The sequence below is a fragment of the Pan troglodytes genome, chromosome 3 (assembly GCF_028858775.2).
Source record: "Pan troglodytes isolate AG18354 chromosome 3, NHGRI_mPanTro3-v2.0_pri, whole genome shotgun sequence".
In the NCBI taxonomy this organism is placed as follows: Eukaryota; Metazoa; Chordata; class Mammalia; order Primates; family Hominidae; genus Pan; species Pan troglodytes.
Window position 1 is genome coordinate 156,052,200 of NC_072401.2, and position 27,908 is coordinate 156,080,107.

General features: G+C 40.7%; 1 protein-coding gene and 1 long non-coding RNA gene across 2 annotated transcripts in view; one reads left to right on the top strand and one right to left on the bottom strand.

The window, feature by feature from the left end:
* Window positions 1-15,054, top strand: part of LOC104006251 (uncharacterized) — a 276,708-nt gene extending 261,654 nt beyond the window's left edge. Inside the window, exon 6 of the long non-coding RNA XR_010156726.1 lies at window positions 13,628-15,054. This is a non-coding gene — a long non-coding RNA (uncharacterized LOC104006251). The remainder of the gene's footprint in view (window positions 1-13,627) is intronic.
* Window positions 1-27,908, bottom strand: part of DCHS2 (dachsous cadherin-related 2) — a 263,743-nt gene that overhangs the window by 16,420 nt on the left and 219,415 nt on the right. Inside the window, exons 14-16 of the mRNA XM_009448442.4 lie at window positions 23,840-23,953; window positions 10,909-11,120; window positions 6,905-7,056 (exon numbers count right to left, since the gene is read on the bottom strand). Of these exons, the coding sequence (XP_009446717.3) occupies window positions 6,905-7,056; window positions 10,909-11,120; window positions 23,840-23,953 (478 nt within the window). The remainder of the gene's footprint in view (window positions 1-6,904; window positions 7,057-10,908; window positions 11,121-23,839; window positions 23,954-27,908) is intronic.

A 27,908-nucleotide genomic window follows, 5' to 3' on the forward strand; every position in this document is an offset into this window, starting at 1 on the left:
TCAATCCTAAGCAAAAAGAAGAAAGCCAGAGGCACCATATTACCTGACTTCAAACTATACTATAAGGCTACAGTAATGAAAATAGCATGGTACTGGTATAAACGCAAACACACAGAGTGATGGAACAGAATAGAAAACTTAGAAATAGAACCACACACGTACAACCATTCAATCTTTGACAAAGCCAGCAAAAACAAGCAGTGAAGAAAGCACTCCCTATTCAATAAATGGTACTGGGATAACTGGCTAACCAGATGCAGAAGAATGAAACTAGCTCCTTACCTTTTACCATATACAAAAATTGACTGAAGATGAATTGAAGATTTAAATATAAGGCCTCAAGCTATAGAAATCCTAGAAGAAAACCTAAGAAATACCCTTCTTGAAATTGGCCCTGGCAAGAAATTTTTGGCTAAGTCCTCAAAAGCAATTGTAACAAAAAACAAAAATTGACAGATGGGATCTAATTAAACTAAAGAGCTTCTGCACAATAAAAGAAATAATCAGCAGAGTAAAGAGACAACCTACAGAATGAGAGAAAATATTCACTAACTATGCATCTGGCAAAGGTCTAATATCCAGAATCTACAAGGAACTTAAATCAACAAGCAAAACCCAAATAATCCCATTAAAAATTGGGCAAAGGACATGAACAGACACTTTTCAAAGAAAGACACAGAAGCAGCCAACAAACATATAAAAAAATGCTCACGATCACTAATCATCAGAGAAATACAAATCAAAACATAATGAGATACCAGTCAGAATGGCTATTATTAAAAAGTCAAAAAACAAAGATGCTAGTGAGATTGTGAAGAAAAGGGAACATTAATACATTGTTGGGAATGTAAAATAGTTCAGCCACTGTGGAAAGCAGTTTGGAGATTTCTCAAAGAACTTGCCACAAAGTACCATTGGACCCAGCAATCCTATTGCTGGGTATATTCCCAAAGGAAGGTAGATCATTAGAGCAAAAAATACATACATTTATGTGTTCATCACCACGCTATTCACAATAGCAAAAAGGCAACCTAGGTGCCTGTTAATGGTGGATTGGATAAAGAAAATGTGATCTACGCAGCCATAAAAAAGAATAAAATCATGTCTTTTGCAGAAACATGGATAGAGATGGAGGCTATAATCCTAAACAAATTAACACATAAACAAAAAAACCAAAATAGCTCATGTTCTCACTTACAAATGGGAGCTAAACATGGAGCACACATGGACATAAACATGGGAATAATGGACACTGTGAACTGCTGAGAGGGAGGGAGGGAGGGGGCATGGGCTGAAAAACTACCTGAGTACTGTGCTCACTACATGGTACAACACGCCTATGTAACAAACCTGCACACATGTCTCCTGTAACTAAAATAAAATTTGAAATTAAAATAAATAAACTATATGAGAGGATTGCATAGGTAATATGCAAATACTATGCCATTTTATATAAGAAATGTGAGCATCCATGGATTTTTGTATGGGGGAGTGGGAGGGATGCAGTGGAGAGTCTCACAACCAATACCTCATGGATACTGAGAGATGACTGTATTTTTAGTGATTCTAATGCAAACATATTTTGAAGTCTTCTTTCATTCAGCCCAACCTCTCCCCTTGGTCTCCATGATATTATCTTTTTCTAGATCTTTCTATTCCCTAAATATATTTTGCAGTTCCTATTTATCGGCCGAATCCTGAGGTGGTGATAAGTCACCACTCCTCAATTCTCATTTTACATATTCTCCCTAGGTAATTCATTTTACACATTTTCCCTGGATGAATCTCAAATCCATATCTTGAGTGAAGACCCCTACCCTGAGCTGCAGATTATTATTTTCAATTGCCAAAAGGGTATCTTTACTTTTGTCCTTGTATTGGTCCTTCCACCTCAAAATACCCAGAATAAAAAAATCATAATCTCCATCTGTTCCTCTCCCTTCCTTTCCTAAGCAGAAAAAGAACCATTCTATCTCTTTTCTTGCTCGATAAATTCAATTGGTGATCAAGTTCCTATGGATTCCATATTTGAATCAATATTTTAGTATGTATCTTCCTTCTGTCCCCACTGCACCATCCATGTAACAGACTTTTCATTGCTGCAGTCTAGCTCAGCTTGTTGGCCTAAGCTAGTTCTCTCTCTTGCAGTGCATCCATTATGAGGTGTCTTTAGAAATAAAGATACAAACATTCGTTCAACTGCTTATAGTAGTATGTAGTTCGCAGAATAATGTTTAGTTTCCACTACGAGACACAGAAAGTCTTTCAAAACTTGCCTGCTGCCTCTTTCATTACCCCAAACTTAGTTGCTTCTTTGGTGTGCTGTACTACTTGCTACTTCCAAACATACCAAACACTTTCACGTTCCCGTGCCTTTGGCCCCAAATCCTTTTTATTCCCTTTTTCTCAGGGCATCAATAGACTGGGATTCCAATCCCAGCTTTGCTTTTCATGAATTGTGTATTTTGAAAAAGATAATTAACATCTCAGTCCATTTCCTACGTTGCCTGTAAAATTGCTTTCTCCCACAGTCATAATGAGCATTCAATGGAGAATACACTGAGGAGTTATAGCATTGCTCCTGAAAATAACTGCTTGCCTTGAATATTTATTTATTTTGTAAATGTACATGCATATACTTTTAAGATTCATTCACATCATAAAATAAGCCCTGCAATCATTCACATCGGCTAGAATCATGTTCTACCATGTACTAGCTTCGGATTCTTGGCCAAACCACTTTACCTCTCTGAGTTCCCATTTCTTTATTTTATAAATCATGTCTATTACAAGAATTCAATTAGATAATAAATGTGAAGCAGGAGTTCCATAAATGGCAACTATTGTGATTATTAATTTGCCTTCTGCTATATATTTTACTAGGACTTGATTTTCTTTTTCTTTTTTTGAGACAAAGTCTCACTCTTGTTGCCCAGGCTGGAGTGCAGTGGTGCAATCTCAGCTAACTGCAATCTCCACCTTCCGGGTTCAAGCGATTCTCCTGCCTCAGCCTCCCGAGTAGCTGGGATTACAGGAGCCCGCCACCATGCCTGGCTAATTTTTGAACTTTTAGTTGAGACGGGGTTTTGCCATGTTGACCAGGCTGGTCTTGAACGCCTGACCTCAGGTGATCTGCCCGCCTCAGCCTCCCAAAGTGCTGGGATTACAGGCATGAGCCACTGCACCCGGCCAGGACTCGATTTTCAAACTCCTTGAGAACAAGGGCTCTTGCATTTGTCTTTGTGTCCCCAGCTTCATGCTTGATAAATACCTTTTTGTATATTCATAAACATCAAACAGAAATTAATGCCTATTTTATAATTTGTCATCGAATTTCCACTGAATTTTCTTCTATGTGGCTTAATATGAAAACTAAAAATTATTTAATACATTCATATTTAGTAGAATCATGACTGATACTATCTCCCTTTTTCCGTTTTATGTTTTATTATTATTTTAAAAAATGCATCACTAATTAAAGGTTAAATTGCCCAAGTCTTGGAAATTGAAGAATATAATAGGAAATCTTTTCTTTTTCAATTTTTAATTTTTGTGGGTACATAGTAGGTATATACATTTATGGGTTACATGAGATATTTTGATACAGGCATGCAATGTGTATCAATTACATCAGGGTAAATGGAGTATCCATCACCTCAAGGATTTATCCTTTGTGTTACAAACAATCCAAATCTTTTAGTTATTTTTAGTTATACTCTTTTTGTTATTTTTAAATGTATAATTAAATTTTTGACTATAGTTACCCTTTTGTGCCAGCAAATACTGGGTCTTATTCATTCATTCCAACTATATTTTGTAATCTTTAACCATCCCCATTTCCCCTCAATCCTCCCTGACCCTTCCCAGCCTCTGGTAACCATCCTTCTACTCCCTATCTGCTTGAGTTCATTTGTTGTAATTTTTAGCTCCCACAAATAAGTGAGAACATGTGATGTTTGTATTTCACTTAACATAATGACTTCCAGTTCCATCCATGTTGTTGCAAATGACTGGATCTCATTCTTCTTTTTTTTTAATGGCTAAATAATACTCCATTGTGTATCTGTATCCCATTTTCTTTATCCATTCACCTGTTAATGGACACTTAGGTTGCTTCTAAATCTCGGCTATTGTGAATATTACTGCAATAAATTGTCGATATAGTGATTTCTTTTTAGTGGGTATACATCTAGGAGCAGGAATGCTAGATTGTATGGTAGCTCTATTTTTTTGAGGAAATGTTTTATATTTTAAAACAAAGGGCTGGAATTGGGATACTTTCCTTGATCGGACAAAATAGCAATACTTCAAAAGTAAAAAGTTGGAAGCTAAATGAGACTGTTTCCAAAACATTCACTGAAGGTGTAGCAGACTAGGGAAAATCCTCCTTTATTTCTTATTGCCTTAAATATCAAGAAAAGCACTAAAGGATAGAAGCCATGCCACAGGTGTTGTGCGGGGTGGGGGGCGGGGCGTGGGGAGAGCCCAGGGAGGAAGGAGGTTTAAAATAATTCCTTGCCTTGGTGATGCTGGAGAGAGAGAGAGAAAGAGAGAGAGAGAGAGTGTGTGTGTGTGTGTGTGTGTGTGTGTGTTGTTACCTGTGTGTATCTCTCTGTGGCAGTGTGTAGGGGGTTCAACTTTTCTCAGTTCCTGCTTCTTCAAGCCTAGAGTTAAATTCTTCATGGCAATGTGAAACAGTCACTTTTTAATATTGGGACCAATTTAATATTGTGAACATAGAAACCATGACGCAAATAGGAAAAAGTTGAAAGAAATTAGATTTAATTGTTAATTAGGTTCCATTGAGTAAGAAGAACACTGTGACAGAAAGTCCTTAAAATCAGAAAATGCTTAGTTCTTAGAACATGGCAGACCTTTAATAATTCCTGAATTTGTAATCACTCAATTAGATTGAGATTTATCTGCAGTCATCCGTGGAAGAGGAGAAAAGTTTCATGCTTAAACAATTACTATAGAAACAATGTAGCAGGGAATAGGTTTTAATATATCTAAACAATAAGTACCAATAGCTATTATGCTAAAATATTATTTTAAAATTTATAATAGCTAATACAGGATAAAGTCTTAAACTTTTAAAATACTTTCGAAGTATATTAAACAAAAAACTAAACATTTAAATTTTTAGCATTGGGAGGTTTTCCAGAGGGTAATTAATCCAATATATCCAGTAAGATATTCCAGTTTAATCAGCTCTCATTGCTCAACCACATGCACATATTATAATTTTTTCATAAAACATAAAAGTAGCCTGGTGTAGAAGCATACTGACACTCACTGTCTTTGGTATACTGTACCTGTGTTTTCCTTAGACAGGATGTCTGCTCTGCAGCTCTGCAGTGGAAAGACTGTGACTTAGAAGCAGAATACTTAAGTGCAAGTTCACTTTTGAACCTCAAATTATCCTATGACCCTGAGCAAGCCACTGTATTTCTGTTGCCTTATCAGCAAATAAGAAAATGCCCACCTTAACATCCTCATGAGGTGCTTGCGAGGATTAAATAGAATACAGTATGAGCAAGGCCTTTTGGAAAAACCCAAAAATACAACATCTATCTAAAGCATACTAAAATGTTCAGTAAGAGAGCTAAGCCTCTCTTGGACCACAGGCTGCCTGACTGCTTCTCCAGAGACAAATAAGGTGAACGGTTTCTTATATTTTCTTCCAGAAGCATTCTCAATATGCGGGTGTGCTTTTACTCAAACAGGCATGCTGGATAAGCATGGTAGTGGGTCTCGTTCCTGCCTTCACTTAGTCACATATCCTAGAGCTCCATCCTCATCGGCACATAGAGTTATGCCTCTTTCTTTTGTAAAATCAGCTTCATGGTATTTCATAGTATTCTATTCCAGGGTTTTGCTAATTCTTTAAGCAGTCCCCACTCATGGATATTTTAGAATTCTTAACAGTCTTTTGCTGGCTGGGCGCAGTGGCTCATGCCTGTAATCCCAGCACTTTGGGAGGCCAAGGCAGGTGGATCACTAGAGGTCAGGAGATTGAGACCAGCCTGGCCTGGTAGATGGTGGAACCCCATCTCTACTAAAAATACAAAAATTAACCACGCATGGTGGCAGGCGGCTGTAATCCCAGCCACTTGGGAGGCTGAGGCAGGAGAATTGCTTGAATCCAGGAGACAGAGGCTGCAGTGAACTGAGATTGTGCCACTACACTCCAGTCTGGGCGACAGAATAAGACTCTGTCTCAGAAAAGGAAAAAAAAAAAGCCTTTTGCTTCCACAATTTGTGATCCCATCACTGTCTCTCTGTATAAATCTAGTCTTTTGTAGCACTGATTTTTTTAAACACCAAGAAAACTTAAACACTATTATTATTTCCTTTGTTGAATTCTGTATAAGGCTGGCATATCTTAGGCTCTAGGCACAAAGTTTTAATGTTAAATGTATGCATTTAATAAGATCATTTCTATTAGAACACAGAACTGCAACAGGACCTTCAAGACAGCGTTGTACTTTCACATGCAAGAATAAAGAATCAAAAAGCAAGGTATCCCTCAGTCTTCACGTTTTAAAAAAACAATAACAACAAACACCTGCAGAGGGCTCTCTAGTTCATTAGACATCTCACAAACATTATCTTTTTAGTGTCCCCCATTTAGGGCTTAATAGCATCACAAATTCATAAAATCTTAGAACTAGAAGGGACCTTAAAGTTTTGCTATTTTAATCACTTTTTCCAAATACAAATAATGGCTGAAACTATTTTCAATATCAAAAAGAGTAGATCAAAGAGAATATCAACAAGTTGGATCAAAGGGATAACACATTTTACAATAAGCTTACGTAACCGAAAGTTATGAACAAAACAGCAATGTTGTCAGTAAGCAGGCAGAATAAATGGAGCCAATGGATCTGAACCCTGGACCAACCTGTAGGAGCTGGTGAGCTCGTAATCTAGAATCGCTTTTGTTGTTATCACACCACTCAGTGCATCAATCTGGAATGCTTCTTCTTGGTTGCCAGACAGAATAGAATACTCAATCAGGCCGTTCAAACCACTGTCCAGGTCGGTAGCAAAAACCTGTGAGGAATCGACTGTTTCATTAGATAAGATTTATTCTGCAATATGGGTTCAGTCTGTTTTTCAGAGACATGCATTAAGAAAGAATCACAGCTTGTCAAACATATTTTAAAAACAATGATTAAATGAAATACCAACAGACAACTGAAGCTTACATTTAACTTTATGATAAACTGAGTGATGTGGGAAATTCTTCATCCAAAGAATTTTCAAATAGCTCTCAGTAGACATGGTACATGTTTTTGAGGTATAATTTTGTGCAATGAGAAGAAATATTTTTAAAAACATCTAAGTTGCTTGAATAGGAGAGTTCCAATAGTGTATATGAATTCATGCTAGCACAAGTAATGGAAAAAATGTTATGGGAAATCTCCACATAGTGATAATTTTTTTTTTCATTTGCTCTTTTTTTTCTGCTTAAAGAATTACCTATAAAATTGGCCAGGTGTGAATTTTTTTATATTGTACTTAAAGTTTTATTTTATTTTATTTTTGAGATAGAGTCTGGCTCTGTCACCCAGGGTGGAGTGCAGTGATGTGATTCATGGTTCACTGCAGCCTCAGCCTGCTGGGCTTAAGTGATCCTCCCACTTTAGCCTCCCAAGTAGCATGCACCACCATGCCCAGCGAATTTTTGTATTTTTTGGTAGAGATGGGGTTTTCCCATTTTGCCCAGGCTGGTCTTGAACTCCTGGGCTCAAGTGATCCACCTGCATCGGCCTCCCAAAGTGCTGGGATAACAGGTGTGAGCCACTGTGGCTGGCCCTAAAGTTTCATTTTAAAGGGATCATTAAACAAGTGAAACAAAACCTAGATTTAGTGCTAGGAAGTGTAGATCCTGATCATGTATTTGATGAGTTATCAAAGTTGTGTTGAGGATAAAACAGAAGTTTTACATCATTCTCTATCATTTTGCAATAAACTTTAATCACTAAACCAATTATGTTAGTGGATTCGATATCTTGATTAAGAACAAGTTGACAAATTAATTAATTACTTTTTACTTATTTATATCTTCTATGCCCCTGAGCCTTAGTCTTAGCTCATGTCCCCTGTCATCTCTCTCCTGGGCTACTATACTGATGAATGTCCTAGTGGGTTTTCATTCTAATTTCCTACCATCTCAATTTATCCTTCACTTTGCTGCCAGAGTTCTCAGGGGACCCTGAGTGACCCAGGTGCAGTATCCAGGAGCTCATCAGACGGGACAGCTCTTGGGACCGAAAGGCTGCAATATGCAGTTTCCTTTGGGATCACCAAGAAAAGAAACCAGTCTGCATCAAAGTCCACTATATCCCTTGGAGCCATACATTTAAAAGTGCTACAGAAGCACTTTGGGAGGCCAAGGCGGGTGGATTACGAGGTTAAGAGATCAAGACCATCCTGGCCAACATGGTGAAACCCCATCTCCACTAAAAATACAAAAATTAGCTGGGCATGGTGGCAATACGCCCGTAGTCCCAGCTACTCAGGAGGCTGAGGCAGGAGAATTGCTTGTACCTGGGAGGCAGAGGTTGCAGTGAGCCGAGATCGCGCCCCCACACTCCAGCCTGGCGACAGAGCGAGACTTCGTCTCAAAAAATAAAAAGTGCTACAGAGAGTATCTCTGGGTGGTCTATCAGCTATGGTTCTAGGGTACTGGCACATCTTAAGTAGTGCTAACCCAACCGGGGAGAGATGTATCAGAAAGACAGTGCCCAGTGAATACAAGAGCCTGAGTGGCTCTAGGGAATGTAAATCACAGCTTCTTTGAGTTGTTGTCATCAAGATGAATTGGCTGTAATTTGTCTCTGTCTTGGTGTCCCTTCACTGAAGATTCAAATTTCAGGGAGAGAAAGTCTGTGTGACTGAGAGAAGCAAGGCAGTTCACCACACCTTTGGCGGGATGGGAGTGGGAGGCAGGTCAATATCTTGATGACAATCCCCCCAGGACTGCATCTACAGAGGGTCAGACCCTCAGAGGAAGTTTGTGGGGCTGTAACCAAAGGAGGGCATTGAGCAGTGTGGGGGCAAAAACCAGGAAGCAACCACCACAATTGGTATGAGCTCCAGAGCCTCCTTCATTTCTAATTTTCTGAACAGGACACAGCAGAATGGTAGTGCTAGCTTCCTGGGAACTCAGTGATTGAAAAATGGAAAGAACAAAGTTCATTCTATCTGTCCCTGACTCAGCCTTCTACAAGTCTGCCATAATTTGAAGCGCCGGTGGGTCAGGCTCTCTCATTCAGTGCACCTGGGCTTTATATGGGTCTTTGCCTTCACTTATTTCACACTGAGCAATTTAGCTCCACCCCAGTTAGCATTTGGGACAGAGAAGTGAAACGATGCAGGGCCCCAGTGTGGGGATCCTCTTGTGACAAGGTGGCCTTGGAGGCATCTGCCATCCCCACTGATCAGCCTCACTGGGCAGGGATGATAAAGACTGGAAAAGTGAATGTTCTTTCTTCTGAAACATCTCAGTCATGGCTGAAACCAGGGTAAAGACATCACATCTGGAACAGGCTAGTGACTAGAGCAATCAGGCTGCTATAAAACAAAATACACCTGCAGTCATAGCCTAGGGGATCCCAGATATCCTGGATGGGGTGTAGGGGCACAGAGCTAAAACTCCAAGGCAGCTGAGACTCTATTGGTCTTGTTTTCACCAACAGCATGGATATGTGCATCAGAAACTGGAATTGCAGTAAAAGAAAGGCTTTTTTTTTTTTTTTTTTTGAGATTGAGTTTTGCTCTTATTGCCCAGGCTGGAGTGCAATGGCGTGATCTCAGCTCACTGTAACCTCTGCCTTCCAGGTTCAAGCAATTCTCCTGCCTCAGCCTCCCAAGTAGCTGGGACTACAGGTGCCCACCACCACACCAGGCTAGTTTTATATTTTTAGTAGAGATGGGGTTTCACCATGTTGGTCAGACTAGTCTCGAACTCCTGACCTCAGGTGATCCACCTGCCTTGGCCTCCCAAAGTGCTGGGATTACAGTTGTGAGCCACTGTGGGGTCTTTTTATATAATGAGGTGAAGGTGTCTGCACAGTAAAGAACTGTTGCAGGTTTTGTCCAGAAAATATGCTAGCATGCCATGTAAACGCCTTACCCCACCTAGCCCAGAGAAAAAGGGGTGTAATAAGCATGAAGTGCTGACCACAGCCATGACATTCCAGGGGCCAAAAGGAATGACCCTCCCTGTGGCTAACTTTGCCTGGAAGTTGGATATATACTGATTTCCTTTCCAAAGTCACGGGAGGTTAGAGATCTCCTAATGCCCAGCTTCCTGACTACAAAAACTCAATTCAATAGTGGAGGGAAAGATGAAACAAGCACTTGTCCTGAGGCAGGTGGAGAAAGTATCAAGGATGGGTGGGTTTTACAGCATGAACAAAATTTCCCTGTGAATGGATGCTTCTCCAGGACTTGGGGCCTTTTACTGAGATGGGGCTAGTCCTGAAAGCAGATCCGTCCACTGTTCACCTTGAAGACTTAGTGTAAATATCATTATTCTATGAAGTCTTACACTTTTCCTTCAGGAGGAGGCTGTGTCTCCTCTTTTCACTCATTACACTAAATGCATACTTCTATTGTATTAATAAATGCATACTTCTAGTGCTCAATAGTACTTCTAGAGAAAGCAGGTGTCAGTAACTGAGCACTGAATAAATAAAGAGGAAGAGAGTGCAAGAATTTCAGATTTTCTTTAACCTAAGGTTTCATCCCATCTATAAAATGTACATGGCCTGGAAAGACTGTTGGACCACAGGGCTTAGAAATTTTTATGTACATTGACTTGTAATAATTCTCTCTCTCTCTCTCTCTCACACAGACACACACACACACACACACACACAAATATATTTCTGTTACCTGTATGACATGAGCATTGTAGAGTTGGCTTTCAGACACTGATGCTTGGTAAACGCTTTGTTCAAAGCATGGTGAATTATCATTCTCATCCTGTATCAAGACTGCTACTTTGCAATAGGCTCTATGCCCACTACTTTCAGCTAAAACGATGAGTTGTACCTCATTTCTGACTTCAAAATCAAGAAACTTGGGTTCTTTCACAGTGAGTTGTCCTATTTTTATTTCCAAGGAGAAAAAAAAGAAAATGATGTTGTAGTTATTCTTTTATTTTTTATTTTATTTATTTATTTAGTTTTGAGACAGAGTCTCGCACTGTCGCCCAGGCTGGAGTGCAGTGGTGAAATCTCGGCTCACTGCAACCTACGCCTCCCGGGTTCAAGCGATTCTCCTGCCTCAGCCTCCTGAGTAGTTGGAGTTACAGGCACCCGCCACCATGCCCAGCCAATTTTTTGTATTTTTAGTAGAGACGGGGTTTCACCATGTTGGCCAGTCTGGTCTCGAACTCCTGACCTCGTGATTCACCCGCCTTGGCCTCTGAAAGTGCTCGGATTATAGGCGTGAGCCACAGCACCTGGCCATAGTTATTCTTAAAATGACTCAAAGCATCTTTGCCTCATGTGCTCACAGCTCACCTGTCCCGCAAAAGCCTCCCATTGGCGGGCCTCCTTTCCCCACCAACCCGGGTCATTGTGAAAAGATTTGGGATCTTGCAGATGTTTGCAGGTTCAAATATGTAGAGAGAAAGAAACTATGAAATACCAAGACCTGGGAGCTATCTCTCTCCATATTTACCCCCTGGCCATGTCTGGAAAGTCTATCTATCTTTCAAATTTAGCTTCACTCCAGCCCCATTACTGCTGCCTTCCTTCAAGCCACCAGCACTTCCCACCTTGTCCCCTGCATTAGCCACAAAACTGCTCTCTCCCTAATCCAGTTTTCATTCTGAATTTAATAAAAAAAAAAGATGCTGTCATTGTTCTGCATGAAACCCTTCCATGATCATAATATGCATCTGCTTCTTGAATGCTTATTAAAGAGTCATCACGCATGCGGTTCCATCAGCCTGGAATGGCTCCCACAGCGATTCTTCCTCAGGGATTTTTCCAGATCACCATCCCTGTACCATCACCTCCCCAAAGTCTCTTACAAAGCCTCTGCATTTCCCAGCAGCTTCATCATTGCTTTGTTCACCTTCATCTGTTTTTGTCCTATTATTCCTCTTGTTTATAAGCTCCATACACCATCTCTTATGTACCATCATATCTCCAGTGCCTGGCTCAGGGTCTGGCCTCCAGAAGGCACACAGTAATACTTTTATGCCCTCATATAAAAGGCAGATCCAGGTTAGGGAAGCAGATTTTTGAGGGTGATGCCATACTCTAGTTTCCCCCACCCCCAGCAAATTAAGAAACTTACTCCTTTAACATAATTTCCTTGTCTAGATTTTACTGTTTTTTCCTCCACTTTACAATAAAATTTCCAACTCAATGTATTATTTTTATTTACTTGGCTTTCACTGTCAGCAAGTCCATCAAATAGAGAGTTGCTGAATGAACACTAATTTGGAGTTAGAGAAACCTGAAACCAGGCATAAATCTGAGGCCTAGAAATTTAATTTAGGTCAATTACCTGGCTCCACCACCTCCTAACTTTGTGACCTGGATAAGTTATGCGGTTGACGTAAAGCTGAGTCTCCTTTTCTATATAAAATGGGATGTTAACAATGAATTCAAAGAGTGGCTGTGAGGAGCAAGTGACATAATGCATATTTGGAATGTCTCTTTGTAGTAACATGTAGATTCCACGATGTGTTACTCGTGTTTGTCTGCCCCTCATCATCACATATGGATTTAATATCTCTGTGAACTCTGAATTTAGAAAGAGAATATTTAATAGACATCAACTACTTGAAGTTCGATCCTCTTGTGAAAGAATCTGTACTGGAACTATGTTCCGGAACTATGGGCTGGGAGCTGCAGTTTTTATTGCTCTATCTGAATCAGCTTCCCCAGATAACCTAGTCCAAGAAGCTTTAGGTCATCTGGCACCTACTTGAATTCTAGTGGGAGGCATATCCTGTTCAAATATTCTATCTTTGTTATTGGGTGTTTTGGGGGAGATTTTGTAGCTTATATTCTGTTAGGAAAAAAAAACAATATATATTAACTCACTATACTACCAAATTTAAAATTTCATAAACTCAGTATCATTTTTTGATATCAAATTTAGTTATCAATTTAGTACTAGAACCAAATTACTTCACAAACCATAGTCTGTTGTGACCAACACCCCTGGCAGAAAATTTAGAGTAGCTCTAACTTTGGGCAGCTGGAGAATAATTAAGATGCTTTTTGATATGCTGGTGATGAAACTAGGTGGTCTTCAGAAACCTCCCTGAAACAAAGGCTGATTCCCACACCCCGAAATGTCACCAGAGCCCGAGTCTGAGGTGGGTCCACAGCTCTCACCCAGATCTCTTGTCTCCACCAAACAGAGCACTTGCCTGGCTATCATGTTCTGTTACTGTTTGTAAAGGAAAAATAGAATAGAAATGCAACACTAAATTTCCCATGTCACTGAGTAGAAAGTGTGCCAATTATAGTGCAGATCAAAGTTGATTTTTAATAAAAGGCTTGTGTTTAGGCTTTGATAATTGGAATTTTGCACTTGGAATGGATCGACGGTTCTAATGCTTTCCTTGCATGGTTTTTATTTTTAGGGTAATAACTGGCATATGCTGTGAAAGTCGTGCAAGTAGAAAAGACAATAACCAGTCTGTGGGATGATTCAAGGCTGCTAGATCCACATTTTTCCTTGGATAATACATGTGTAGTTTTCACAAAGACATCAAGCGTGTACTGTCATCAGTGAGAGCAAAGTACTACTGGACTCTGTCTAATGGTATACGCAGAAACTAACACCTTCCTTAGAGTAAGAAGCCTCACGAATACTAACTTCATGTTCTTGCTTATATGTTAATGTGCCAGTTATGGAATAACTTGAGAAAAAAATGGTAGTAACATTTTCTTCTAAAAAATACATACATTATGTAGCTTTTGACAAAGTTATGAAATACACATCCAAATGAGATTAAGATTCATCAAATGCTACATGCTTGATAACATAATCAGGTTACTTCCATCAGTTATATACTGTGTACATGCATTTGTACAAACCAAAGCAGAATGTGATAAATATTTATGTTATTCAGTAGCTTTCAAACCCTCTCCTACTTAAACAGTGTCTTTGAAACATTGAAAGTTTGATCAGTTTTGTTTTGCGCCACTCTAATAAATACTAAAATGAATGCTGCCATCTGTTATTTACATACAAAACCTTAGTCAAGCTCTAAAATTGCTGCTGATTTAGACAGTGAGAAATACATGTTTTTACACTAAAGTGGCATGAAGTTTAAATACAGAGTCAACTTGGTTTGTGACGATGGAACAGAGGGTAAACTGGCACAAATTGACAGAAAACAGAGTTCTCATCAGAGATCTGTCTAATGACAACTTATTAAACTAATTACTAATAAAATGGTTTTCTCACACTTTTATTCTTAAGTTACTATAATCTTAGAGATAAATATTATTGATTTATTATACATATCAGTCTCACATTTTAAGTGGTGTATGTTTAAAATACATACATTCAGAAAACCTATACAATTAGATACAATTTTAATGATAATTTGTCAAAGGTAGCATAAAAGATGCATTTAATATCATAATTAAAGTTTTAAAAAAGCTTTCTTGACAGCAGTATGATAAACTATATACTTGACCAATCTTCATGATAAAAACAACTAAAATGCATGATAAATTATATATATAATACATATATATGCATAGACATATATGTGTATGTATTACAATGCATTATTGAGTTGGTACAGTTGTAAGAATTCTACAGAGGACAAAACAGAAATGAAGACAGAAATCCTGAGAGGTTAGTAAGTACTAACAGCTCATTTTTCTTCCAAAGATTTCTACCACAACCTTCTATCTTACTATTCATTTCTGATAGTTGCATGGAGTGTGGAAAATAAGGTGAGAACCCACAAAAGGTGAAGGGGCTAATAGGAAAAACTAGCATAAAGCTGGAAACCTAAAGGCTGCATATATTCCAAATCCGTGGCCATTATTGAAAAAAAAAAGAAAACTGAAACCGAAGCAGAATTAGCAATGTGGACATAACTGAAATTTGCTGAAGTGTTTCAAATTGTGTAGATATTAAAGAACAAACTCATGAATACAATCCACAGATGGAATGCAGCATCAAAGTCACCCATATGATCACAGAAGGATTACAATCTGCAGCAACGGTGATGAGTTAAAAAGAAAGAGACTACAACTTCTAATTACAATGTTCTTCCAAAAGGTTTTGGCCAAAAAACCACCAGAAGCTTGACTTTTTTTTTTTTAACCTTGATGTTGATTGAAAGGGAGAAAAAAAATCTTCCGTATTAGTTTAAGCCTGAATTTATGGTAGCTATACTATCATAGTTATACATATTTAAAACTCTTAGGAATTAAATTTAAACTGGCTTCTCCCTGGTGATTCTCCAGGTGAATTGCAGAAAAGGAAGCAAATCCTCTTTTAAGGGCATAAATTCAACTGAGGCTTCAAAGAATCGTCAAAGAGCTTTCAAGGATAATGAGTAGCTCATAGTCTACAAGCACTGAAGTCATAGAGAAGCAAGGCACCATAAATGACAGCAAGCAAACCCATAGACAACAGAACCAAACATCAAAGACTTCAGATGCAGGAATTGTTGGACACAGAATTATTATATATGTTTAAATACATTAAAAACCCTTGGAAATATGAGCAAGGAACAAGAGGCTATTTTTCAAAAGACAAAGAGTTGAAAAAGAATTCAACAGAACTACTGGAAATTAAAAATACAATTCCTCAGAATGAAGAGAAAGACAGATGAAAAATATAAAAAAGAGATGTAGCAGAGAATCACATAGCCCAACATTTGTCTAATTGGAGTTCCAAGAAAAGATACAAATGAACGGCGTTTAGATCAACAGCTGGCTTCTTAATGCGACAATGGGATGCCAGAAGCCAGTAGAATAATATCTTAATATGATGAGATAAAATAACTGTGAATCTAGAATTACAAGACCAGCAAAAGTATTTTAAAAGCATGGATTAAATAACTACATTTTTTAACTACCTAAATCTGAGAGAGCTTATTCTACAAACCCTCACTAAAGGAGATAGTTCAAGCAGAGAAAAAGTAATACTAGAAGAAAGGCTGAGATGTAAGAAAGAATGGTTAGCAGAGACATCAACAAGGATGCAGCTAAATCAACTGAAAAATACTAATAATGCCTAATTTGAAAGCACCAAAATTGTGGTCACAAAAGCATGTAAATTCAAATAGGAGCACTTCGAGATCAATAATTGCAAATCTCTTGTATTACTCAGGAAGAGAATATTGATTAATGTTGGACTTTATATATGTTAAAATAACGAGGCTAGCCACTGAAATAAGAAAAATAACTATATAACTTCAGACAGGGGAAAGTGGTCATTTTCAGATATGATTTTATGTGTCAAATATACAGAAAAATGTCAGTCTCTAGTTTGCAAATTTGCCAGACAAAAAATCAAAAGACAAAAATCATTTTCAAATACATACACCAGCACCGTCAGGAAAAGCATTTTTTTTTTTCATTTACCATAGCAGGAAAAAGTATAATGTACTTAGGAGAAACCTAACAAGAGACATACAAGCCTGTACATTTCATTCTTTGCTATTTCTCTTTAACATGTAATGGTTTATGCACTGTAAGTCATAGTAAAAATGTTGAGCAAAGGAATAAAGTCATAGAAGAGTACGTAGCATGATTCTATTATCATACTTAAGTCAAGGTAAAAGTAAATGACATATTGTTTAGAAATTCAAATGCAGTAGAAAAATTATAACCAAAAATGTCAGCAATCAGTTGGGTGCAGTGGCTCATGCCTATAATCCCAGAGCTTCAGGAGGCCAAGGCAAGGAGATTGCTCGAGTTCAGGAGTTTGAGGCCAGCCTGGGCAACAAAGTGAGAACCTGTCTTTCTTTACGAGAAAAAAAGAAGCCAGTGATCAATACAAATTCAAGTTACTAATTATCTCTGGGACAAAAAAAGAGAGACATAAAGTGATGTGTATGTTAATTGGCTCAATTTAGATATTCCGCAATGTACACATATTTCTGAACAACAAAAAAAAAAAGAAAGGAAAAAAGAGATATAAAAAGGAAGGGGCACACAGAGGCTTTCAAAAATTCGAAAATTCTAGTACAGTAGTTCCCCCTTCCCTGTGGGGGATATATTCTGAGACCCCCAGTGAATGTTTGAAACTGTGGATGGTACAAAACCCTATATATACTATGCTTTTTTCTATATATGCATACCTATGATGAAGTTTAATTTGTAAATTAGGCACAGTAAGAAATTAACGACTAATAAAATTGAACAATTATACTGTAGTAAAAGTTACGTGAATGTGGTCTCTCTTGCAAACCATTGTATTGTACTGTATTCATCCTTCTTCTTGTGATGATGTGAGATGACAAAATGCCCACATGATAAGGTAAAGTGAGGTAAATGACATGGGCACTGTGACATAGCAGTAGGCTACTACTGAACGTCTGATGGTATGTCAGGAGAAGGATCATCATCTGCTTCAAGTGGTCCTGGATCAACGAGCCACGATGATGTCGATGGTTGGATGTCAAGAGCAGATGATGTTGATGGTTGGGAGTACTTGAGAGTTGCAGTGTTTTTTTGTTGTTGTTTGTTTGTTTGTTTTTCCAAAACCTTTTGGAAATCATTGTAATAAAAGCTTTGCCTGTAATCCCAGAACTTTGGGAGGGTGAAGCGGGCGGATCATGAGGACAGGAGATCGAGACCATCCTGGCTAACACAGTGAAACCCCGTCTCTACAAAAATTACAAAAAATTACCTGGGTGTGGTGGCGCATGCCTGTAGTCCTAGCTACTTGGGAGGCTGATGCAGGAGAATCGCTTGAACCCAGGAGGTGGAGGTGGCAGAGAACCGAGATCATGCCACTGCACTTCAGCCTGGGCAACAGAGCAAGGCTCCGTCTCAAAAAAAAAAAAAAAAAGAAACCTTGTCAGTTTTTAATCAAAATGTTGGTACAGAGGTTATAATCCTGTGATCATATGGGTGACTTCAATGCTGCACTTTATCTGAGGATTGTATTCCATAATTTTGTCTTTTCATATCTGTGTGATTGGAAACACTTGAGCAAATTTCAGTAATGTCTACATTGTCCGTTCTGCTTTAGTTTCTTCTTTGTCTTCCCTTTCTCTGTAGATGACTCAAAAATTTCTTCCTCATTTATTAACAATTCTCATTGGCCTTCAATATGTTCTTCTACTTCTTCATCAAGCATGTCGGCAAACCATTCTCCACCAACTTGTCTTGCTGTGTGAATTACTTTCCTAACTTTTCCATCAATCCCCAGGAAGCCATTAAAATCATTCATGACTTCACTCTAGAAGTTCTTCCAGCAGGCATTTACAGTTTCTGGTTTTAATTCATGCATGGCAGCTTTGATGAATGTTACTGCGTCAGCAACAGTGAATGATTTCCAGCATTACATTACATCCAGATTATGATCTGCATCAATCAATTAGTGGCTGATCAAATACCAGGCAGGTGTGTGACCTTGATAAACCAAATGATGCCTGCTCAAGGGGCTGAAGCAATGAGGTTTTATTTGGAGGTAAAAATACAACCTCAACAGTTTCATTTTCATAGCAAGATGGCCAGGTGCATTGTCTAATATTAACAGAACTTTGAATTCCAACCTTTCCTCATCCAAGTATTTTTTTTTTAACTCCTGGAATGAAGCACTGGTGGAACCATTCCATAAACAAGATGTGTGTCACCCATGCTTTATTATTATGTTGCCAGAGGCAGATAATTTTTTGTTTCAGAGAGCATGTGGGTTCTTCACTTTGTATACTACACTTGATTTTATCATATGTCCTGCAGTGTTGCCACATAGTACCAGAGTTCATCTGTCCCTCCATGTTTTATGCCCTGGTGCTTCCTTTGTACATTTATGAATGTAGGTTCCATTGGGCATCTTCTTCCCGAAAAGCCTAGCTTTACGGCAATTAGAGATTTGCTTTAGATGGTTTCCTTTCTCCTTATTCAACATTTTCAGAAATGCGGCAGCACCTTCTTTGTTGGCAGATGCAGCCTCTCCAGTAGTTTTTGTATTTTTCAGTCCAAACCTATTTCCAAATCTGTGTAACCATCTCTTACTTGCAGTAAATGGCTTATGGTCACTCGTTTCAGGGGATTCCTTGCTGAAGCCTTCATAGAGGGCTCAATGCTTTCTGTTGCAACATGTTACTGTCAAATTGAACACGTTTTTCGATTCAAGTCTTCCACCCCCAAATTTAATGCCTTTTCCATTCTTAACTAAGCATTTGCCATGCCCTGTGGCTATGACTTTTGCATCGTGAGGTGCCATAGCAAAACTAGCACAAAATTTTTTTTCTTTCTTCACAATTTCACAAGTAGAATATTCATTCTTACTGTAGATCTTAGCAACCTCAGCATACAATCTTTTCTCTTTTCTTATTAAATTGAGAACTTTCACCTTTCACTTCCCCCCCCCCCAAAAAAATAACACTTTACCACTTCTCTTTGGCATATCTAAATTGCCAGAATCCAGAATACTACACTCGTGCTTTGGGGCCATTATTAAGTTACATAAGAGTGACATGAATATAAGTACTGCAATATGTGACAGTGAAACTGAGAATTGAGACAGCTACTGACTAATAGACAGGGAGCATGTACAGTGTGGAGACCCTGGACAAAAGGAGGATTTACTTCTGTGTGGGGCAGAGTAGGATGATGTGAGATTTCATCACACTACTCAGAATAGTGAGAAATTTAAAACATATGAATTGTTTATTTCTGGAGCTTCCCATTTAACATTTTTGGGCCATGGTTGACCACAGGTCACTAAGCCTGGAGAAAAAGAAACTAAGGATAAGGGAGGGCTACCTTAATGTCTATTTCCAGAGATGGGTGGCATGTGTATGGGTTTTTATTTTACTATTGTCCATTAAACAGTCTTACATGTTTCAACATACCATCTGGCAGATATTTCATAATAAAATTTTAAAACTCAATGTAAATAAGTTATCTAATCAAAAAATAAAGATGTTCCTGTGAATAACCTCTTTGGACTAACCCTAGGAAGATTTTATCTGCATTTTAATGATGGACTGTAGAAGAAATAAGACCAGGTCTGGGCCATGTTAGGAGTGCGGTGGCAGAGGGTCTGGATAGCCTGGGAAAATATGCCAGCTCTGCTACTCTTCTTTGTTCCTAAGCATTTTAATCTGGGCTGCTTTCCCAGAACCCTCAGACACCTGGACTGCAAGAAAATTAAGACTTGGTGATGTTCACAAATGATCCTTTGGTGAACAGGTTTCCTATACTACCCTTTAATGCAACAATGGGATGAAGAGATGAAGACTTCTAGCAGGCTACCTCAGAAAGGTTGCTGACCAAAGGCTGTGTGGACCAAAAAGTCATAACACCACCCTGGATGAAAGGACATTTACCTAAGGAATTACCCTCTCTCAATTCTTCCCAGGTGCATGTAGTATAGATTAAATAAGGTGGTTGTATGGCAACAGAGACATTATTAGAAACATTCTTCTTGAAGTTTGACAACAAAGCAGTAGATGTGTATCTACTACAGAGTTGTTAGTGAAAAAAGGTATGTTTGAAATAATCAATTGGTATTCATTTTAAACAGTAATGGTCTTACTGAAGCTAAGCTTAATACATGCTGTGTTTGGAAGTAATTTCTTTACCACTGTGTAGAAACCTTCGCAGCTGTTCTCTTTTTTTTTGTTGTGTTGTTGACATTCAGTAGCAAATTACAAGAATCTCTGATGAAAATTCCTTACAGCTAGACGTGTTCTTATTTTTGAATTCAGACTCAGTGTCAATGATCTCACTACTCTATCTCCACTTTTCCCAAATACACGGGTAAATTGTAAGTGGAAGCTAATTTATCTTCAAAAGTTTGAAGGGCAGGATAGACACTGTCTAGTTTGGAAATATTAAGAATATAATTCTTAGTGAATATAAATAAATAGTTTTTGATTTCCCATAATTTTTCATAGGCTAGCTTAAAAAATTCTTTCTTGCGCTGCTGGGGAGGCTGAGGCAGGAGAATGGCGTGAACCTGGGAGGCGGAGTTTGCAGTGAGCCGAGATTGCACCACTGCACTCCAGCCTGGGTGACAGAGCAAGACTCTGTCTCAAAAAAAAAAAAAAAAGAAAGAAAGAAATGGTACATTAGGCTGTTCTTGCACAGCTCTAAAGAAATACCTGGGGCCATGTGCAGTGGCTCATGCCTGTAATCCCAGCACTTTGGGAGGCCGAGGCGGGCAGATCACGAGGTCAATAGATGGAGACCGAAGGCACCCAAGACTGTGTGGTAGATAGAGCTCCCTCTCCCCTCTCCCCTCTCCCCCCCTCCCCTCTCCCCTCTCCCCTCTTTCCACGGTCTCCCTCTGATGCCGAGCCGAAGCTGGACGGTACTGCTGCCATCTCGGCTCACTGCAACCTCCCTGCCCGATTCTCCTGCCTCAGCCTGCCAAGTGCCTGCGATGGCAGGCGCGCGCCGCCACGCCTGACTGGTTTTCGTATTTTTTTGGTGGAGACGGGGTTTCGATGTGTCGGCTGGGCTGGTCTCCAGCTCCTAACCGCGAGTGATCCGCCAGCCTCGGCCTCCCGAGGTGCCGGGATTGCAGACGGAGTCTCGTTAACTCAGTGCTCAATGGCGCCCAGGCTGGAGTGCAGTGGCGTGATCTCCGCTCGCTACAACCACCTCCCAGCCGCCTGCCTTGGCCTCCCTAAGTGCCGAGATTGCAGCCTCTGCCTGGCAGCCACCCCGTCTGGGAAGTGAGGAGCATCTCCGCCTGACCGCCCATCATCTGGGATGTGAGGAGCCCCTCTGCCTGGCTGCCCAGTCTGGAAAGTGAGGAGCGTCTCTGCCCGGCCGCCATCCCATCTAGGAAGTGAGGAGCGCCTCTTCCCGGCCGCCATCACATCTGGGAAGTGAGGAGCATCTCTGCCCGGCCGCCCATCGTCTGAGATGTGGGGAGCACCTCTGCCCTGCCGCCCCATCCGGGATGTGAGGAGCGTCTCTGCCCGGCCGCCCTGTCTGAGAAGTGAGGAGACCCTCTGCCTGGCAACCGCCCCGTCTGAGAAGTGAGGAGCCCCTCCGCCCGGCAGCCACCCCGTCTGAGAAGTGAGGAGCGTCCTCCCTCCTCGTCCGGGAGGGAGGTGGGGGGGTCAGCCCCCCGCCCGGCCAGCCGCCCCGTCCGGGAGGTGAGGGGCACCTCTGCCCGGCCGCCCCTACCGGGAAGTGAGGAGCCCCTCTGCCCGGCCAGCCGCCCCGTCCGGGAGGGAGGTGGGGGGGTCAGCCCCCCGCCCGGCCAGCCGCCCCATCCGGGAGGGAGGTGGGGGGGGTCAGCCCCCCGCCTGGCCAGCCACCCCATCCGGGAGGAGGTGGGGGGATCAGCCCCCCGCCTGGCCAGCCGCCCTGTCCAGGAGGTGGGGGGCGCCTCTGCCCGGCCGCCCCTACTGGGAAGTGAGGAGCCCCTCTGCCCAGCCAGCCGCTCTGTCTGGGAGGGAGGTGGGGGGTCAGCCCCCCGCCCGGCCAGCCGCCCCGTCCGGGAGGGAGATGGGGGGGTTAGCCCCCCGCCTGGCCAGCCGCCCCGTCTGGGAGGTGAGGGGCGCCTCTGCTCGGCCGCCCCTACTGGGAAGTGAGGAGCCCCTCTGCCCGGCCAGCCGCTCTGTCTGGGAGGGAGGTGGGGGGGGTCAGCCCCCCGCCCGGCCAGCCGCCCCGTCCGGGACGGAGGTGGGGGGGTCAGCCCCCCTCCCGGCCAGCCGCCCCGTCCGGGAGGGAGGTGGGGGGGTCAGCCCCCCGTCGGGCCAGCCGCCCCGTCAGGGAAGTGAGGGGCGCCTCTGCCCGGCCGCCCCTACTGGGAAGTGAGGAGCCCCTCTGCCCAGCCAGCCGCCCTGTCCGGGAGGGAGGTGGGGGGTCAGCCCCCCGCCCAGCCAGCCGCCCCGTCCGGGAGGGAGGTGGGGGGGGGTCAGCCCCCCGCCGGGCCAGCCGCCCCGTCCAGGAGGTGAGGGGCACTTCTGCCCGGCTGCCCCTACTGGGAAGTGAGGAGCTCCTCTGCCCGGCCACCACCCCATCTGGGAGGTGTACTCAACAGCTCATTGAGAACGGGCCATGAAGACAATGGCGGTTTTGTGGAATAGAAAGGGGGGAAAGGTGGGGAAAAGATTGAGAAATCGGATGGTTGCCGTGTCTGTGTAGAAAGAGGTAGACATGGGAGACTTTTCATTTTGTTCTGTACTAAGAAAAATTCTTCTGCCTTGGGATCCTGTTGATCTGTGACCTTACCCCCAACCCTGTGCTCTCTGAAACATGTGCTGTATCCACTCAGGGTTGAATGGATTAAGGGCGGTGCAAGATGTGCTTTGTTAAACAGATGCTTGAAGGCAGCATGTTCGTTAAGAGTCATCACCACTCCCTAATCTCAAGTACCCAGGGACACAAACACTGCGGAAGGCCGCAGGGTCCTCTGCCTAGGAAAACCAGAGAACTTTGTTCACTTGTTTATCTGCTGACCTTCCCTCCACTATTGTCCTGTGACCCTGCCAAATCCCCCTCTGCGAGAAACACCCAAGAATGATCAATAAAAAAGAAAAATAAATAAATTAAAAAAAAAAAATTCTTTCTTGCTTACCTTTTAAATTATTTAGCTCTAACAATTTCTACTTTGCAAATTTTGCAGAAATAACATTAAATGGAGCAGAAAATAAAGCTAGTATAGGGTAGAGAAGGATTACCTGACTTAGAGCACAGGGAAAGAACTCCATCTTCATTTCCACTAAAAATTGAATATTTCATGCTGTCCTGAATTGAGTCAGGAGCAAAAGCTTTTACAGTCACAATAGAAGTACCTGTAAAAATTAGGTTAAAAAAGAACTCCATTAGGATAAAAAAATTTCATGGAAACACAAGAGAAAATACTGATTATTTATTATTTGCCTACTATGTTTTCACTTGTTCATTCATTCAACAATAACTTATTGTCTTCAATGAGCCAGATCCCATGCTAGGTGCTGGGGATATACTAGCAAACAAGATAGAAAAGATCTCTGTCCTCATGGTGGTTATTAACTTGTGTAAGGAGACAGACAATAAACCATTAAAACATACATAATCATAGAAAAGTTTCAATTGTGCCAGGCCCTTAGAAAGAGAGAAATAATGTTACTTGATATAAGGTACTTCTTTTTCAGGGGAAGCACCAGACTTTAGAGAGGTCTGGGGACAGTGAAGGATGAGAAGCCATAGAAACAGCTGGAAGAAGAGGATTTTGGGAAAAAGAGCCACCACCACAAAGGCTGTGGGCCAGGAAAGGGCTTGGTTGGGTAAAGCACAACGAGTAGGGGAAGAAGAAGAAGGTGGAGATGGCAGGATAAGCAAGGGTCAGATTTTACTGTAAGTGCAAAGGGAAGTCATGGAAGCATTTTAAGGAGTGGAGTAAAATATGATTTGCTTTTTAAAAATATCATACTAAGTGCTATGAGAACAGAGAAGAGAGGGGTAAGAATGGAGCAGAGAGGCCAGTTAAGATAATACTGCAATAGTCCAAGCAGAAGACAATGACCTAGGACTGTGGGATGGGAGATGGAAAGACATGGACAGATTAAAGACATTTGACACACTGCCCCAAAACACTGGAGGTGGGAGTGGGAAAGGAGGCTATGACAGCATAAAGAAAAGAAATATTGCCTCAACCAGCTTCCGATCTAGCTGTAGGTAAAAGCAACCCAACTACAGAGTAACCAACAACTTAACTGCAAGACATGAATTAATTCAAGATTTGTTCAGATAGAGCAGGGGCAAAGAGATAACTTTAAGGGAGAAACAGAAATTCAGTTAGGTATAGGAATTGGAAAGACAAAAGAGAAGGAAGTCATTTTAAGTTATGGGAACAGACTAAATACTAACATGAAAGAAGAATTAGCAAGGACTGATAGAGGCAAGAAGACAATCCTTGTAATTAGATCTAGAACCAAATAAGGCAGGAGTGGGGAATAAATTTAAATAGGAAGTATAAATACAGTGTGAAGAAGGGTAAGAGAGGTAGCAAGAGAATGGGAGAGCTTGAGAGCCAGGGAGATAAGTGTGGCTTTATGTCAAGAATCAGCTAATTTTTCTGTCAAGGGCCAGATATTAATTATTTTAGGCTTTACAAGTCACACAGTCCTGTTGCAAATACTCAAATCTGCTATTGTAGCATGAAAGTAGTCACAGACAATGCATAACCAAGGGAGTGTGGCTGTGTTTCAATAAAACTTTATTTACCAAAATAAGTGGATGAGCAGATCCTCGCTTTATGTGACAGGAAGCAATGAAGAAATGCAAAGTTCTTGAGGGGACTGATATACTAAGAGAAGATGCTGAGTGCCTTTAAGGCAAACCGGGTAGGACAGCTGTCTGTATGGGAAGCTCTGTGGAAAAAGTCATCTACAGCAGCCGGAAGGGTCCCAAGTATTCATTTGGTCCCCAAGTTAGTACTTTGATGTCCTTGTAATATTTTATGTCCTTTGCTGCTCATCTTTCCCAGTTGTCTATGTGTCACCCTCTTAGGATTGCCTGCCTTGTTTTGTAAAAGTATTTTTTTACTTAATCAATTTCATTTATGTGAAATTTACATACAATAATCTGTACATATTTTAAATATAGAGTTCTATGAATCTTGAAAATATATACACTGTGTAATCAGTATCATAAGCATAAAATATTTTCTGTGATCAGTATCATGATCATAGAATATATTCGACACCTCAAAATGCTTTCTTATGCCCATTTCAGTTTTCTCTCACTTTTGGCCCCAGTAAATCACTGATCTGCTTTCTATAACTCTACATTAGTTCTGCCTCTTAAATTTCATACATTTGTGAATTACACAATACCTGATTTCTTTTGCTCAGCATTTTTTGAGAATCAAGCATGTTATTTTATGTATAAAAATTCATACAATTGTTATTACAGAGTAATATTCTATTAAATGGAAAACCACAATTTCTTTTTCATTTACCTAGGGATGGGCATTTGAATTATTTCCAGTTTTTGGCTATTATGAAAAAAACTGCTATGAACATTCATACACAAGTGTGTGTGTGGACCCATGTTTTCACTGATCAAGGCTAAATACCTACGGTAAGTATACATTTAACCTCATAAGAAAATGCAAAACTATTTTTCCAAAGTAGTTGTATCATTTTACATTTCTTCTAACAACATATGAGAATGGCAGTTGCTCTACTAATATGGTTTGGCTTTGTGTCCCCACCCAAATCTCATCTCAAATTGTAATCCTCATAATCTTCACGTGTCAAGGGAGGCACCAGGTGGGAGGTGATGGGATCATGGGGGCAGTTTCCCCATGCTGTTCTCATGATAGTGAGTGAGTTCTCATGAGATCTGATGGTTTTATAAGGCAGTTTTCCCTGCTCTTGCCCACTGTCTCTCACCTACTGCCATGTAAGGCATGCCTCGTCCCCTTCCACCATGTTTATAAGTTTCCTGAGGCCTCCCCAGCCATGCAGAACTGTGAGTCAATTAAGCCTCTTTCCTTTGTAAGTTACCCAGTCACAGGTAGTATCTTTATAGCAGTGTGAGAATGGACTGATAACATCCACATTGATTGGTATTATCAATCTTTTAAATTGTAGCCATCCTAGTGGATATGTAGTATCTTACAGTGGTTTTAATTTATCTGGTGTCTGGTGATGTTGTGCATCTTTTCATGTGCTTATTGGCCACTTCCTCCTCTTTTTAATCCATCTTTGGTCCTTGGCCTCCTGTTTACTACTCACCTACTATTCCTCAGAAACTTCCTCATAGTTCCACTTCTACGCTGTTGGTGAAAATGTAAACTAGTACGACCACTATGGAAAACAGTCTGCAGATTCCTTAAAGAACTAAAAGTAGATCTACCATTTGATCCAGCAATCCCACTTCTGGATATCTACCCAGAGGAAAAGAAGTCATTATACAAAAAAGATACCTGTGTATGCGTGTTTAGGACAGCACAATTCACAATTGCAAAAATATGGAACCAGCCCAAATGCCTATCAATCATCGAGTAGATTAAGAAAATGTGATTATATATATATATATATATATATATATATATGCACACACACCATGGAATACCTCTCAGCCATAAAGAGAAATGAAATAATGGCATTCACAGCAACCTGGATGGAATTGGAGACTATCATTCTAAGTGAAGTAACTCAGGAATGGAAAACCAAACATTGTGTATTCTCATTCGTATGTGGGAGCTAAGCTATGAAGATGCAGAGGCATAAGAATGATACAATGAACTTTGGGGACTTGGGGGAAAAGGTGGGGAAGTGAAGGATAAAAGACTATACAATAGATACTATATACACTGTTTGGGTGACGGGTGCACCAAAATCTCAGAAATCACCACTAAATAACTTATTCATGTAACCAAAGACCATCTGTTTCCCCAAAACCTACTGAAATAAAAACTTACTTAAATTTAAAAGAAACAAAAAAACAAATATGTATACATAGAAAAAATATTATATATATGTATATTCTAAAAAATAAATGAAAGAAGCTTCCTCATAGTTCCTTTACTGGCCTTAGTCCTCTGATATTAGGCCTGTAATTTATGGCATCTGTTTTACACTCCCAATCTTGCAATGCCTGTGCTTCTTCACTTAACTGTCATCCTGCCCTATAGGATTACACATACTGGTAAAAGTATGCACACTGTCCTGACTGGGGAGAGATGGATAGGGAGTAAGTCTATAGGAGTCTACCCTGCTGCTGGGTGCACAGTAACAGAGGCCATGTATAAGACAG